This window comes from Panthera onca, chromosome B2, assembly GCF_046562875.1.
Source record: "Panthera onca isolate mPanOnc1 chromosome B2, mPanOnc1 haplotype 2, whole genome shotgun sequence".
Classification (NCBI taxonomy): domain Eukaryota; kingdom Metazoa; phylum Chordata; class Mammalia; order Carnivora; family Felidae; genus Panthera; species Panthera onca.
Genome location: NC_138343.1, coordinates 30420616 through 30435073, shown reverse-complemented (window position 1 = coordinate 30435073; position 14458 = coordinate 30420616). Strand labels below are relative to the sequence as shown.

General features: G+C 50.4%; 3 protein-coding genes across 4 annotated transcripts; 1 reads left to right on the top strand and 2 right to left on the bottom strand.

Annotated features, from left to right (window-relative positions):
• Positions 1–406: 406 nt before the first annotated feature.
• Positions 407–4905, top strand: LY6G5C (lymphocyte antigen 6 family member G5C). Its single transcript, XM_060617164.2, has 4 exons — positions 407–427; positions 556–667; positions 1756–1923; positions 4742–4905. The coding sequence occupies exons 1-4, from the start codon at positions 407–409 to the stop codon at positions 4903–4905; spliced, it is 465 nt and encodes a 154-aa protein (XP_060473147.2).
• A 1850-nt stretch (positions 4906–6755) lies between these two features.
• On the bottom strand, positions 6756–10100 carry LY6G5B (lymphocyte antigen 6 family member G5B). The gene is made up of 3 exons (XM_060615125.2): positions 9309–10100; positions 9032–9160; positions 6756–8738 (listed from the first exon to the last, which is right to left on the bottom strand). Exons 1-3 carry the CDS (start codon positions 9427–9429, stop codon positions 8338–8340), a joined length of 651 nt encoding a protein of 216 aa, XP_060471108.1. The 5' UTR covers positions 9430–10100; the 3' UTR covers positions 6756–8337.
• Positions 10101–10212: 112 nt separating this feature from the next.
• On the bottom strand, positions 10213–14291 carry CSNK2B (casein kinase 2 beta). Of its 2 annotated transcripts, none has more exons than XM_060615126.2 (7): positions 14146–14291; positions 13453–13535; positions 12634–12736; positions 11947–12062; positions 11425–11500; positions 11088–11277; positions 10213–10445 (listed from the first exon to the last, which is right to left on the bottom strand). In XM_060615126.2, exons 2-7 carry the CDS (start codon positions 13522–13524, stop codon positions 10355–10357), a joined length of 648 nt encoding a protein of 215 aa, XP_060471109.1. In that variant the 5' UTR covers positions 13525–13535; positions 14146–14291; the 3' UTR covers positions 10213–10354. The 2 variants fall into 2 exon arrangements, with proteins under 2 accessions (XP_060471109.1, XP_060471110.1); XM_060615127.2 differs by lacking the exon at positions 14146–14291 and adding an exon at positions 13867–13889.
• Positions 14292–14458: the final 167 nt, after the last annotated feature.

Below are 14458 nucleotides of genomic sequence, written 5' to 3'. Positions count from 1 at the left end.
CAAATCTGTCCAGTCTTCCTTCTAAATAAATGTCAGATTCATTCGTCTTTTCCTTGCCTCTCTTCTGCCAGACCAGGCCGCCATCTTGTGACTGGACTCAGGAATAGCTTCCTAACTGGTTTCCCGGCCTCGGCAATCTTTTACAAACAGAACTCTGATCTTGTTGCTCCTTTGGTCAGTGCTCAGGACTGCCCAGGTGCTCCCGGGAAGTACTCATCCTTCCTCCTCCCTCCCCCCATCATTGTTTGTTGTCTCCCCCACTAGACAGCTCTGTGGGGCAGGGATTTTGTGTAATGTTGTATCCCCAACACCTGATACAGTGATTCAGTAAACTTCTGTCGAATAAATATGAAAAAAAAGTTTCCCTCTCATTCCCCTTTTGTCTGGGTCCTGTCCCCAAGCCAGGATGTTAGGTCTTAGAGTGGCCGTGGGTGAGGACACTCTGTTTCTCTGGCTGTTCTGGCACTGATTTCCACCCCAAATGGGTGTTGCCTCTCTCTTTCCTCTTGGCCAACTTCTCTTTCACCAATATAAGCCCCAACTGGAGGGTAGTAGGCAGCAGGCCCTGCAGGTAGCCGGAGTATGGAGCCCATTGGCCTTCATAGCACCTCCCAAGCCCTGTACATGGTCCTTTTAATAGTGCTGGTCATGAGGAGCTTGGTGTTTGGTAAGTGGCTCTAAGGGGTCAGAAGGGTCTCCTGGTCTGCTGGATAGAGAGACCCACAGATACCAGGTGTCTGTTTGGGCACATCTTCCCAGGATGCTCAGGTAAAACCAAGCAGAGAGAAAGATGGGATGGATGGACTTGGTGAGATAATGCCTAGGGACTGGTAATGGACTGCTGTTCACTCTGAGGGAGATCTCTAGTTATTACCCCAGGGCTGTCTCAACAGCAGTGACCTAAATGGAGATATTGAAAGGACTCCATTTAAATTTGGGGCAGTACAGAATAGGGAGGATTCTGTGAACATGCTAGATAACAGAACCGGGATCCACCCAGTAGAACAAGGCTGAATCTAGCCTGATAACCTCCTCAACATGGCTGCAAAACACCGTCTATATAGAAACAGGATTCAAAGTGTTTGTTCAGTATCTGCCTCACACTAAGTGTTCTGCTGGGTCTGGGGACTCACTGACATGTGATCTGGGCCTGGAACAAGAGGAAGAGGGAGCATATATACATGTAGGTGGGGAAGGCTTTGGTGGACAAAGTTTAATATGGGTCTTTCCAGTGATTAGACCACCAAACAGATAATGTGATGGGGGGCCACTCGAAGTCTCCTGTCCACACAAAGCATAGATTCCTCTTGTCCTGTGGTGATGCACTCTTGTTTTCACTGAACATTACAGATTAAGAAAGTATATTCAAAAGGGGGTCCATAGGGGTGGGGGGACTGTGAAACCAAGTCCCAGAAGAAGAACTGTCCTCACAGAACTGCCCAGAGCTGGAATTAATTGCCTCTGCTTAGTCTTTGAACGTAGGAGCTTGCCGAGTGCTGGGCACATGGTAGTACCTCAAAATACATGTTGAATGAGTAAATGAATTCCTTAATGAGTTCCTTATTTCAGGAGGTATAAGAGCAGAGAATGGAGGTTTTAACATTGACGAAAACCTCTGATAGAGGATTAAGCCAGATGGTTTTAAAGAACTGGTGATTTCATGGTTTTCTGAGACGGGAAGCTGGGGAGGGAAGAATGGGCTTGACCAGCCTGGAAATTAGGTGGGGTTGGAGTCAGTGTTGCTCTGTGTTCTAGGTAATTTTGATCCTGTCAATCCGGAACCCCCTCATCCAGCTCAGTTCTCCAAATATCTGCGCTGCTATCGATGCCTCTTGGAGACCAAGGAGTTGGGATGCCTTCTGGGATCTGACATCTGCCTTGCCCCCCCTGGCAGCAGCTGCATGACTCTGCTCATAAAGAACAGTGAGCTGCTTGTCCTTGGCCCGGCCCATTCCTGAGCTGCACCTCTCAGCTGTACCCCACAGTCTGGTTCCTACAACCCCTACCTAGATAGTGCTCCGTCATGCTCTCTCCTTCCTCACCTTCAGAGCCATTCTCTGTCTCCACTTCCACCCCTCCTGTTCCCTCATGGGGCTGGCTGGTGTCCACGTTTCTTTTTTTAATGTTTTTATTTATTTTTGAGACAGAGAGAGAGACAGAGCAGAGCAGGAGAGGGGCAGAGAGAGAGGGAGACACAGAATCCGAAGCAGGTTCCAGGCTCTGAGCTGTCCGCACAGAGCCCGACGCGGGGCTCGAACTCACGGACCGTGAGATCATGACCTGAGCTGAAGTCGGACGCCCAACCGACTGAGCCACCCAGGCGCCCCATGGCGTATGCGTTTCTTACAGCACCCGGCCTTGTGGGGGAGGCTTGTGATCACTAGATCCCCTGGCTTCTCCTCAGGCTGCCTTCTCTCTGTCTGTTCAGGGAGACCCCTAATGGTTCATGTTCACCAAAATTTAGGCATTAGCTGTCTTCCCACTTCACTCTCCCCAGAGGATTTGCTCTGCTTCCTTATGAATTTGAATGTTAGGCCAAATTGTCATGTGAAATTGCCCTCTGGACGGCTCCACCTCAGTTTCAACTTCCTGAAACTGCAGTCCCTGTTTCTCATGCCTGCTCTTCCACACGATCCCTCACTCCCCGCCCTCCACCCCTGCTTTTTTTAGTGGGCTCAATGCCCAACATGGGGCTTGAACTCACAACTCCTAGATCAAGGAGTCCTATGCTCTACTGACTGAGCAGCTGGGGGCCCCTCCTCCGCTCTTTTTAACAAACACAGAACACATTATGTGCCAGCACTGTTCTAAGCACTTACCACCCTCTCAGACAGGTTTTTTATTATTGTTATCCCCATTTTACCGATGAGGAAACAGATGCCCAGAAAGGTCAAAATCTTGCCCAACTCTCCTAGAAGCTGAACCACAATTTGTGGTGATTCCGGAGATGGTGCTCTTAACAACCACTGCCTAAACTTGCCTTCAAATTAAAATTCAATCCTTTCATTATGCTTTTGGTTCAGTATCAGAGTACTCAACCGCATCAAAGAGAAGTCTCCCTCCCACTCCTGGCACAAGCCACCCAGCTCTCATGCACAAACAACACAAAACTAATCTTCCTATTCTCTTTTTTTTCCTAAAGATTTTTTTTTTTCATTTTTAAGTAATCCCTACACCCAACGTGGGGCTCGAACTTACAACCCTGAGATCAAGAGTCACATGCTCTACTGACTGAGCGAGCCAGATGCCCCACATCTTTCCACATTCTTGATATCCTTTCTGTGATCTTTTGTGTACATCTCACTCTATGGAAATGTTGTTTCACCTCTTTTTCTTTCCTCCATAAACAGTAGCATACCACTGTAAACACTGGTGTGCACTTGCTTTTTATACATTTTTATTAATTTTTTATTTATTAAAAACTTTTAAAAATGTTTATTTAGAGGGGGGGCGGAGAAAGAGACAGAGAGAGAGAGAGAATCTGAAGCAGGTTCCAGGCTCTGAGCTGTCAGCACAGAGCCCAATGCAGGGCTTGAACTCATAAACCACGAGATCATGGCCGGAGCTGAAATCAGATGCTTAACTGACTGAGCCACCCAGGTGCCTCTATCTATCTATCTATCTATCTATCTATCTATCATCTATTTATTTATTTTTGAGAGAGAGAGGTAGAGACAGAGGGAGTGAGGGAGGAAGAGGGGGGGGGTGGAGAGAGAGAAAGAGAGAGAGAGAGAGAGAGAGAGAGAGAGAGAGAGAGAATCCTAAGTAGGCCCCACACTCAGCACAGAGACCAACGTGGGCCTCGATCCCATGACCCCAGGATCACGATCTGAGCCAAAATCAAGCGTCAGATGCTCAACTGACTCAGCCACCCTGGCACCCTGCACTTGGTTTTTTAAAATGAACAGTCATGGGAATTTTAAGTTTCCATATCAGTTTGTAAACAGCTTCCCTGTTCTTCTGACCTGCTGCATGGTTCTCCATGGCACGGGCATAGCAGAGTTTGACAATCCCATTATTGACGGATCTGTAGGTTGCTTCTAATTTTTTCCTCTCTCAAGCAGGGCAGGAATGAATGTCCCTGTGAACACATTTTTCCCCCCTCTAATATATATATAATAGCAAGAGATACCATCTTCTCTTACTTTTGTTCCATAAAATGATGATAAACACCTTTTCTTTGCAATCTGACCTCCAATACATCTCCCAACTTTTTTTTATATGGTCCCAGCTGAAGTGCTGGTTCTCCCCCAGCAAGACCCAACTCAGCCCCCTCCAACCATCACTGTATTTTTAAAAACTTTTTAACATTTATTTATTTTTGAGAGAGAGAGACAGAGAGAGCACAAGTGGGAGAGGGGCAGAGAGAGGGAGATACAGAATCTGAAGCAGGCTCCAGGCTCTGAGCTGTCAGCACAGCGCCAGATGCAGGGCTTGAACTCACGAACTGTGAGACCATGGCCTGATGCTTAACCAACCGAGCCACCCAGGTGCCCCGCATCACTTTATTTTGAATGGCTCTTTCCCACCAACCTTCCACGGGATCCATAGCTGGTGACTCCCTGGCATTCCCTGCCCCTGTCCAGTTCCAGGAATCTTGGCATTTGGGGGGGGGGGGGGGTCAGGGAAGGGTGTGGGATCAGTGATGGTAAGTCCATGTGGAGGGAGGGGATGGAAGAGTCTGGGATTGTGCCTGGGACCTGAGATGTCTGTATCACTGGTGGCTGCCATCCTTCCCCAGGCAGTGGTTCTGACATCATGGTGAGTGACTGCCGCCGCAAGGAGCAGATGAGTGATTGTTCGTATACCCGCTCTTCTCCAGTGTTTGGCTTCTGGATATTTTCTCGATGCTGCTTCCTGGAGTTCTGCAATAACCCTCAGAACAGAGTGTTCTATATTCCTTAGAACTTCTGCAGAGACTTTTAGAATAAAACCCTGCTAGTTGCCATCCATCTTCCTGATTTCCATCTGGGTGGCAGAGCCAGAACAACTTCTAGTCCCTTTTACCGGCCCTATCGGCCTCCTAGCTGACACCCAACACCCCTCTTCCCACTCAGCCCCTCCCCCAGGTCCCCTCTCCAGAATTCTCTGAGTTTTCCCTTCAAGTCCTCACGGTTTGGTGGCTTTACTCTTCTCTCCTCCCATCTCTCAGCTGCTTCTTGGCCTTGCTTTGCCCCTTCTCCCACCATGGGCCTCTCTAGCCTCAAGTCCCCAGGTGTTCCTCCCAAATAAATTGGTGTACAAACTGTAGAGCTCGTCTCTCTCTTCTGATAGTGGTGGAGGCTGAGGAAAGCTGAGGTCCCACCTGACTGCCCCACCTCGGGGCTCCCAGCTCTGTTGAGCTCTGCTTCTGCCCGGCCTCCATGTCTTGGATTCAGCTCTAGGAACAAAAGGTGAAGAACTGGAAGCCTTTCTGTGGTGAAGGGCAAAAGGGCAGTGGGCACCCTTGGCAGTGCTATGTGGGGCCTGGGTGGGGGGAGGTCCACGACGTGGGAGGTGAGGGCTGGCAGGAGTGGAGCTATGAGGCCTGGGACCAGGCCCAGGGAGGGGGGGGGGCGGGAAGCACCCTGTGGAAGAGCCGCTAGATCTAGTGGAGCCCTGGCTGGAACCCAGGCTCAGCTTCCCTCAAGGACCATGTGGGAAGTTACTGCCGAATCTTGGGCCTTGGGTTCCTCAGCCTCTGAGACCATCCTCTAGTTTGACTTGCTAGAGCTGTATAAACCTAGACTTCTACACTGAAGTCAGAGATGATGGGGGGAAAGTGGGCCCAGACAGGGGGGCACACTGAAGGTTTGTACTTATTTTTGTACACCGCCCCCCCCCCCCCCACTGCTCTCTGACCTACCAATTAATATTGGGGTTTCCTGCCAGAGCATAGGCTATTTAAAGGGCCAGGGATCTCTGCTAACATATGTGCAAAATGTTGTGTAAGAGTATATGCTGCATGATGCCCTTTGTACCAAGCACACAGACAAAATTCCTCTAAGCAGCTACAACTCAGGACAGTGGCTACCCAAGTTAGAAGTGCCTGGGAGGGTGCACGAAGGTTGCTTTGGGTGCTGATATAGGCCTTTATAGTGACTTGAGGACTGGTAATCCGGGTGTGAAGTTTAGAAAAACCCACATTATGGTATGTGTAAGCTTTGGTATGTTTTAGCAGAGGCTTAAAAATAGGCCAGGGGTGTCTGGCTGGCTCAGTTGGTAGAGCATGTGACTCTTGAACTCGGGGTAGTGAGTCAAGCCCCACATTGGGGATAGAGATTACTTTAAAAAGTAGTGGGGCACCTAGGTGGCTCAGTTGGTTAAGCGTCTGACTCTTGGTTTTGGCTCAGGTCATGATCTCGTGGTGTGAGTTTGAGCCCTGCCATTGGGCTCTGTGCTGCCAACACAGAGCCTACTTGGGATTCTCTCTCTGTCAAAATGAATAAAAGTGTTATTTTATTTTTTAACTTTATGGATTTGAGAGGTGAGGGGAGAGAATGAGTAGGGGAGGGGCAGAGAGAGACACGGAGAATCCCAAGCAGGCTCCATGCTGTCAGCAGAGCCGATGTGGGGCTCAATCTCACGAACTGTGAGATCATGACCTGGGCTGAAACCAAGAGTCGGATGTTTAACCAACTGAGTCATCCAGGCGCCAGTATAAACAAACATTTTTTTTTAAGTAGTAGTAATACATATATACATAAATGCTACAATCTGTAGGTACCTTTGTCCCATGTGTCTATTTTTGAGGCTTTAATTTTCACCTGTGCACACACACATGCATTCTCTCAATCCTAGGAGGTACTATCCCTCCTTGACAGGTGACCAAGGTGAGACAGAAACCAACTTACCCAAGTGGCAGAGGAGCTGGAATTGGGCCCCCCAACCACAAAGTGCACACTGCTTTTTAGAAAAAGGTTTCACAACCCCAGCACTGGGTTGTGAGATTCAGAAGGGTGGGCACCCGGCTGTACTCAATAACACCACACCCAGAACAGTGTGTTTAACTGCATGTATGAAAAAAGTTATGAATATGCACTACTGTTTTCTGTAGGCTTGTAGTTTTCCAAAAATAAAACATTAAAATCAAAGACCTAAACTGCAGCCTCACCTGTATAATTTCTGAACATCCCCAACCCCCAAACCTAGCTCCCTAAAGAGGTGGTCCTGGGTGCCAGGATCCTAAAAGAACAGGCAAGAACCCAGGTTCCTCAGCACCAGGGGACTCTCAGATACAGGCCTGGATTCTTTGGTTTGCTCCTGAGTTTTTCTGGTTTTAAGGAGAGTTTTTCCTCCTCTGTTAGATGGAAAAGCCAATGTAACCAGGGTTTAATTCTCTAGGTTTTGTAGGGCAAAGTTTTTTGGTTTTGTTTTGTTAAAGATTTTAAGTAATCTCTACACCCAATGTGGAGTCCAAACTTATAACCCCAAGATTGAGTCACATGCTCTACTGACTGAACCAGACAGGTGCCCCTGTGGAGTAAGTTAAAGGCTGGGAGAAGTCCTAGCTAATCAGAAGGTGGATGGATACAAGCCCTTTGGGGGCAGGCCATGAGAAAGCCACAAAGGCCAAGTGGAGTGGGCCAGGCTGTAAACTGTTTGCTCCCCATGCCCAATTAACTTTAACAGGTCTACACTTGTCCATATCTGAGCCTGACCCCATCAACAGTGTGACACAGACTTAGCCCAGTCCATTTATTGTGGAGGTTCTGGAGAGTAAGCGGGAGATATAGTGCAGAGCAGGGCAGACCCTCGCCTCTCCTCTCCCCTGGAACCTATGGAAGTGGGTGTCAGGACTCAGTGATGTGAAGTGGGGCTGAGGAGGCCAGAGACGGTGGCAAAAGGAGAGAAGCAGGAAACCAGGGCAGGAGTAGAGGTGGAGGCAGTGAAGTAGGCACACCAGAGTGTCTAGTCAGGAAATCTGCACAGATGTCTACGCTTCATTCTTCTTGCTACAACTTCAGTCTGGGTCTTAAGATAGGCATGGGCTGCAATCTACAACCAGACCTGAATGGAGATAGCAGGTGGCCGGACTGACAGGGGATTGGAAAGATGAGGGGGCTGATGGACTCAGAAGATGGGAAAGGCACGAGGAAACCACTGTGCCTTCCCTAGGTCAACCTGGGCAGAAAGTGAACTTGGTATTTTCTAGGAGAAAGAAGAGTACTGGTGCAGGGCCACAGCAGTTTCTGGGAAGGAAATGAGACCAAAGCCATACAGATGCTGGAAGCACAGAGGAAGGGAGGCCTGAAAAATCACAGACCAGAAAATGTGGGTGTTCTAGGAGGGCAGCACTAGGTGCTGGGGTGTTAGGAGAGAGATGCTGGAAGAGTAAAATCCAAGGAGGGTAAGGCATCAGGGCCCAGCCCAGGGAAGAACCAAAAGTCCTGAGCTGTTGAGAGATAAGTATATGTGGCGCAGGTCAGTGATGGACAAGCTCAGGTTCAGGGGCAGGGTGGCTAGGGGGTCGAGGCCTTCCGGCTCCTTCCCAGCACGGAAGGTGGGTAGGGGCAGTGAGAGGTTCAGAGCCTTGTAGAACCACTGGATTTGGGACTCCGACAGGGGTAGGGCCAAGGCCCCAGCAGGGGGATCAGGCAGGGAGCTCTGGAGCTGGGGGCTGGACCAGGAGTTGCAGTAATCGTACTGGCAGCACTGGGCCTGGTACCAGTACTCCGAGAAGTAGGTATTGCGTTTTTCCTGGCAGCGGTAAGAATTGTACTGTCCACAGCCTCGGATGAAGAAACGTATCTTGGTATCTGGAGAAGAGGGAACAGCTAATACCCCTGCTGCCTCCCATGGTCCCCAAACCTGGTATCCTCACCGTAGACTCCCCCCATCCCTCACCCAGACCTGACTTCTAGCCCAGACTCCTTCAGAATGGGCCAGAAAAATTGGCTTAGCTGACCCCCGAGAACCCCAGACTCCTCTTTTCAGGATCCTCCTGTCTTCTTCTTGCACCCCAGGCCCTAAGCAGCCCTCATCTATGAGAGGAGAGGAGACCAAGCCACGGGCTATCCCACCAGCAGCTCCCTCCTGGGACTTGACTCACCATAATAGATGGTTATCACCATGCATGGCGACGAGCTACTGATGGTGCACTTCTCTGAGCCTGAAATGCACCCTGTAGAAGGGTCTTCTAAGAGGCAGAGGTGACAGGTCCGGACTTCAGAAACAGGAGCTGGGGAAGCAGAAAACAGGAAGGATGGGAATGCTGGCTCATTCCAAGTTCTCTGCCTTGCAGGGAGCCTGTGAACCGAGGGCTACAGCACCCCCCGCCCTTCCTGGACTCAGTCACTCCCCCCTCCTTGCCCCTGGGCCCCACTTACCCTTTCCCACTGCGAAGCCCACCATGACCAGCACACCTACAAGTACATGGAACTTCATGATGGAATTCTGAGAAGGGCAGTCCCTGAGGGGTATCCTGAAATCCCACCTTCCTGTGACCATATTCCTTGCAGGGTGATTTTGATAGTTTGAGCAGGAGCTGCTGTAGACGCAGAGCTATATTCCTTGGCTGGGGGAGGAAGTTATTAACTTGGCTGGAGGGACGGCATGTCCTCACCCACAAGGTCAGGTTCCTGGACGTGGGAACAGTGGCCTACACAAGAACAACACCTGGGCCTTTATCCAGTTGTCTGTCTCTCTCATGCCCTGAAAAGATCTATTCCCACACCTCAACGGTCCATGGACCAGTGTCTGTCTCTGGTACCACCTGCTGTCCTCCCCACACATACAGCGAGTCCCTACTGTGCTGGGAAACCTTGGGCCAGGCGCCCAGGGTCCCTGTCCTTCTGAGATGAGCGTGTCAGCTCCCCCAGCAGGGGGCGCACAGACACCACCCAGCAGCAACTCTGGACCTTGTCCCTCTTTCCACCCCTTACCGTTCTATTTATTTCAGGACCACTTTCCCTGTAAAATCAAAACCGAAATATTTTGTTTATTATACTCCTTACAGTATAAATGTACAGCCATAGGTGGCCAAAAAAGAACGAATTATGTCTCCAGTCTTTGAAAGTGGATTTTCCCCTAGGTCTTTTCCATGTGACCTTGCACATCTCCGCATCCACTACTAGAAGTTCTGCTCTACTGCTAAAAACATCACCCAAATCCACTGGGCACAAATCTGTGCTGGTTTTCAACTTGAGGGTGGGCTGGGCCATGAGGGCCCCTGGGATCAAGCACAGCACTACCCTCCCATCCCCCATCCCCAAGCACCAGCAGACCAGCTCATGGCCTTTTCTTCCACTTTATTTCATATTCCCACCACAATAATGACTCCTTTAATTTAAACTAAAAACCATAGAGGGTTCCTGAAAGGGTGGCAGCAAAGGAATAGAGGTGTTAAAGGCAAAGGGACAGGTTGGGTGGGGAATCAGCGAATCGTCTTGACTGGGCTCTTGAAGTTGCTGGCGGCTTGGAGCTGCAGCTGGTAGGCCATTGGATGGATCTTGAAACCGTAGAGCCTGGGCCAGGGCACAGATCAGAGGCAGTAGGGTCAGCCCCACTCTGGCCCTGCCAGTGGCCTGCACTTCCCCCTCCCCGCCCCAACTTCTCCATGGGTCTGCTAAGTGCTTAAGGACAGTGGTTCCCAAACATCTTCCCTCCAGAATACTGGGAAATATACCTTAAATAGCCATTAAAACTCTTACTCTAGGATATACGTAAACATACACACACATACAGGAACGTGACTGCTTGCTTCTGTGCGCACTTGTTTCAACAGAACACCAAACTGTTCTTCCCAGTACACATGATGTTCCAGAAAGATAAACCACACTTTCTCCTGGCAAAAGGCTGAGCGCCCGAGATGATGGCAAAAAGTTATCGTTTAAATGGTACTTCCACTGCCAAATATTATTCAAAACAACTCATTATTTAAATATACTCTGTCAGATATATTTAAATACACTCCATCGGGCAGGTACTGTCATCACCCCCGTTTCATGGATAAGGGAACTGAGGCACAGGCAATCAAATACCTTCCCCAAGGTCACTCGCTGTGGGAGAAGCAAACCTCAAGAAAGGACCATGCCCTGTCCTCCCTTCTCTCTGGGGAATCCCGAACCTTTCCTTCGACCCGTGGTGACTCTAGCCCTGCTCCCCACCTGGGCACAAACTGGTTGGCGGGCCGTTTGGGCCGGTACTCAGGGTGCACCATGAAGAGCATGTGAGGGAAACCGGTGCCGAAGTAGGCGCCGTCCGTGTGATGGTGCCTCGATGACTTGGGTGTGTACACGTCCATGCACTTGGGGCAGTAGAGCTTCACCATGGCCTCACCTGGGATGTCCGAAAGGCCTGGGAGACAGCCAGACTCAGCAGGCCGGGCATCCCCAACCCTGCCCAACCTCCCTCCCACACAGAGGCCCCGACTTGCTGAACCCCAACTCCTTCCCAGAGGACCTGCCATTTGATGTGGCCTCCTTCCCCTTCTCTAACACTCACCGATGGGAAGCATTGGCTGATTCTCACAGTACACACGGGGACAGTAGCCAAAGTCTCCTTGCTGGTACTTTTCCAACTGAGGTGAATAAAATGAAAGGGGTTGGTGGGTAGGTTTGAAGAGAAGAGGCAATCCCCTCCTCAGCCCAAGCCACGTCACTCTGTCCCCAACTCCTGCCTCTGTCCAGAGACCCCTTCTAAGCAGGCCCAGAGAGGCCCTCATACTCCCCTGCTTCCTTTCCTCCAGTTAGGCAGGGTACAGACCATCAGAGCCATTTGCTGTTTGTTCCCTAAGGAAAAGGCAGACTGCAACAACTCCCTGTCCAAGGTCATGTCTCCCTCCCCAAAAACACCTCAATCAGCACAAACCCCAATTAGGATTTAATTCCCAGGGCCAGGTTGTGGGGTTCTTCCCCTCTTCTCGGCTACATTCCTTGACAAGGTTGAAACGTTTGACTCCTGTGCTGCAGGAACCTCTGTTTCCCTTATTGCCTCAGAGGAGTCAAGTGGGAGCAGAGGCCTCACCATCTGGGCGATGCCACGGTTGGTGAGGATATAGCGGGCGTGGATCAATCCATAAAGCATCTCGGCTGCCTGCTCAATCAGGTCGCTCTGGTTGGGATTGTCTTCCAGCTCTTCATCTGAAACATAGCCCCGGCCAATTGCAACCACTTGTCTTACAGCTTTCTTAGATGCCCCACCCACTGCCAGGGATTGCCAGCTACTCAGTGCGCCCCGCACCCATCTTTAAGTCACCCATCACCTGAGCATTTGACCCAGAAACCTGGGCCTCTGACCCTTCCACCAACCCAAGGCAGCTCTGCCTTCTTTCCACATCTCTTCAGCCTCTGCTCTCTCTCCCTTCCAACCCCGCCTCAACACATAAATGCAAAGATGTCAACGCAGAAGATGGAACTGAAAGGTGCAAGGCAAAAAAAAAAAAAAGCAGGAAAGGTGACCCAAGGAGAAACTAGCATTAGGAGACAGAGCCAAGTTACAGGACCAGAGTGTGGGAACAGGAGGTGTAAGTCACAAAACTGGGCAAGAGTCAGATGGGAGACCAAAATGAAGTAGGGGACTTTGGATAAAGACAGAGAACCGAAAGGAAATATGGAAATCCAAGAAGCAGATAAACAGGAACACGGAAAAAACAAAAAATAAAAAACAAAACCACGAACATATACACACTAAACAACACTGAGGGTGCCTCACCAGGCTCCAGGTCCAAGATCATATCTAGAGCTTGTCGATAGTGAGGCACCTGCTCATTGAGTCCAGTGAGGTTGAATTTGTCCTGGATGTAGTCTTCATCCACCTGTCAGGATGTAGAAGTCAAGATGAAACCCACAGCAGAATCCTCAGCTTTGACTTGGGCACGTTGCTCTAACCGGTGCCTTATTCTTAACACAACTGCTTTGGTTTCCCCTTATTCCTCAACCCCAACTCAGCAGAAGTACTTGAGTCTCTCTCCCCAGTTCAGATACATAGCCTTCCCATAAAAGCTTTGGCTTTTCTTTTCTACAGATAAGCAGCTACAACAATCTCCTACTTAAAGACACATTCCTTTCAAAAGCCCTGTTCCTACTCCTGCCCTCATCCCTAGGAACCAGTTTTGTCCTCTCCTTAAGAGCAGCTAGGTCTCTAAGGAAAGTGGAGACTCAACAGCTTCAGTCCTGTGGATAGTTACGACCCTTTATATTATCAGTAGACAATTTTCCACATTACAAAGCATTTTCACATGTGACATTTTAATTCTAATAGACCCCAAAGGGAAGCACTCCCAGTACCAGTCTAATAATAACTTTAATAACAATAAAAGGGTTGACTTGTCCCATGTTACAGAGGGTAACAGGTTTGGGACCTGGGAAGTCTTGCCACTTCACAAATTAGTGAGGGGAGTTACTGACGGGACTCTTCCTTGACAGGAAAAGTTTCTATGGAAGCCTGTAAGAGAAGCGTGTGGAAGCTAAATATGTGGGAAAATATAATGCCAAACTTTGTGTAGAGACGGCTGGGAGACTGAGAACTCACTTCACAGAAGAATTCATTGCCACGGAGCCCACAGAACCAGGAAATCCAGGACACCTCCTCTGAGCTGCTCATCTTCACGTCAGCTGGGAAAAAAGAGAGTGTAAGTTAAGTCCAAGCTCTCCCACCCTGCCTCTGGTATCCTCCCTCCTCCCACACTTAGATCTCTAACCATGGAAGAATTTGGGGCAACCTTTTCTTAAAGGATCCCAGACTCTAGAGCACCTCTCTCCGGCCCCTCTTATTCACATCTCAGCCCCTTTTCTCTGAGATCAGAGATTCTTTGGAGTCCCACCGCTTTCAAGAAACCGACAAGTCTTGACCCACCAGTCCTACCCACATCCCTATCGCTCCAGAAGACCAGCCCACTCTCCCTTCCTGTCAACTCCAGCAGAGCCCCAGGCTCGAGCTCCCTACCCCGACGGTCTCTGCATGTCCCTGGCGCCTTTCCCAAGGGTCCCGAAGTTTATCCTTTCCGTGCAAGAGCTGGGACCCTTTTTCTCTCATGGCCTGGGGGTGGCCGTGAAGTCCCTTTCACAGGAGTCCCCACATGCCACCTCCGCCCCTCAGGCCATCCCTCTCTCCCCCGGTTCCGGACCGGGTCACTTCCTTCCCCACCCCCACATCAAGGCGCGGAGACCCCATGTGCCGCGCCTAAGGGCAGGGGGCTAGGCGCGGCGACTACCTCAGACTCACCGGCTGGACGGGGACCGGGACCAGGGTGGGGGAGGGGAGTTGCCGCTTCCAAGAAACCGCGACGGCTACAACGCAGGCCGCGGACCCAACCGCGGCAGGCGAAGTGGGGTGGGGGGAGTGGAAATCGGGGAGGGTGGGGAGAGGGCAACGCGCAAGCGCCAAGGGTCGGGCGCCGCAGCGAACGCCGGGAGATGGAGTCCCCGGTAAAAAGAAACTGGCGAAGCGAGGGAGAGGTGAACTACGAATCCCAGAATGACCCACGCACGACCCTTGTGTCGCGAGGCCCCTGAGCCAGACGCTCGGGGGCGAGCGC

Excerpts from the sequence above, each read along its gene's own strand:
- LY6G5C (XM_060617164.2), top strand. The coding sequence starts at position 407 with ATGTTAGGTCTTAGAGTGGCC. Across the intron at positions 668-1,755 it reads CATGAGGAGCTTGGTGTTTG|GTAATTTTGATCCTGTCAAT; the intron begins GTAAGTGGCTCT and ends TCTGTGTTCTAG. Across the intron at positions 1,924-4,741 it reads GACTCTGCTCATAAAGAACA|GCAGTGGTTCTGACATCATG; the intron begins GTGAGCTGCTTG and ends ATCCTTCCCCAG.
- LY6G5B (XM_060615125.2), bottom strand. The coding sequence starts at position 9,429 with ATGGTCACAGGAAGGTGGGATTTCAGGATACCCCTCAGGGACTGCCCT. Across the intron at positions 9,161-9,308 it reads GGGCTTCGCAGTGGGAAAGG|CTCCTGTTTCTGAAGTCCGG; the intron begins GTAAGTGGGGCC and ends CTGCTTCCCCAG. Across the intron at positions 8,739-9,031 it reads GGTGATAACCATCTATTATG|ATACCAAGATACGTTTCTTC; the intron begins GTGAGTCAAGTC and ends CCTCTTCTCCAG.
- CSNK2B (XM_060615126.2), bottom strand. The coding sequence starts at position 13,524 with ATGAGCAGCTCAGAGGAGGTGTCCTGGATTTCCTGGTTCTGTGGGCTC. Across the intron at positions 12,063-12,633 it reads GATCTTGGACCTGGAGCCTG|ATGAAGAGCTGGAAGACAAT; the intron begins GTGAGGCACCCT and ends GCTATGTTTCAG. Across the intron at positions 11,278-11,424 it reads TCAGCCAATGCTTCCCATCG|GCCTTTCGGACATCCCAGGT; the intron begins GTGAGTGTTAGA and ends GCTGTCTCCCAG.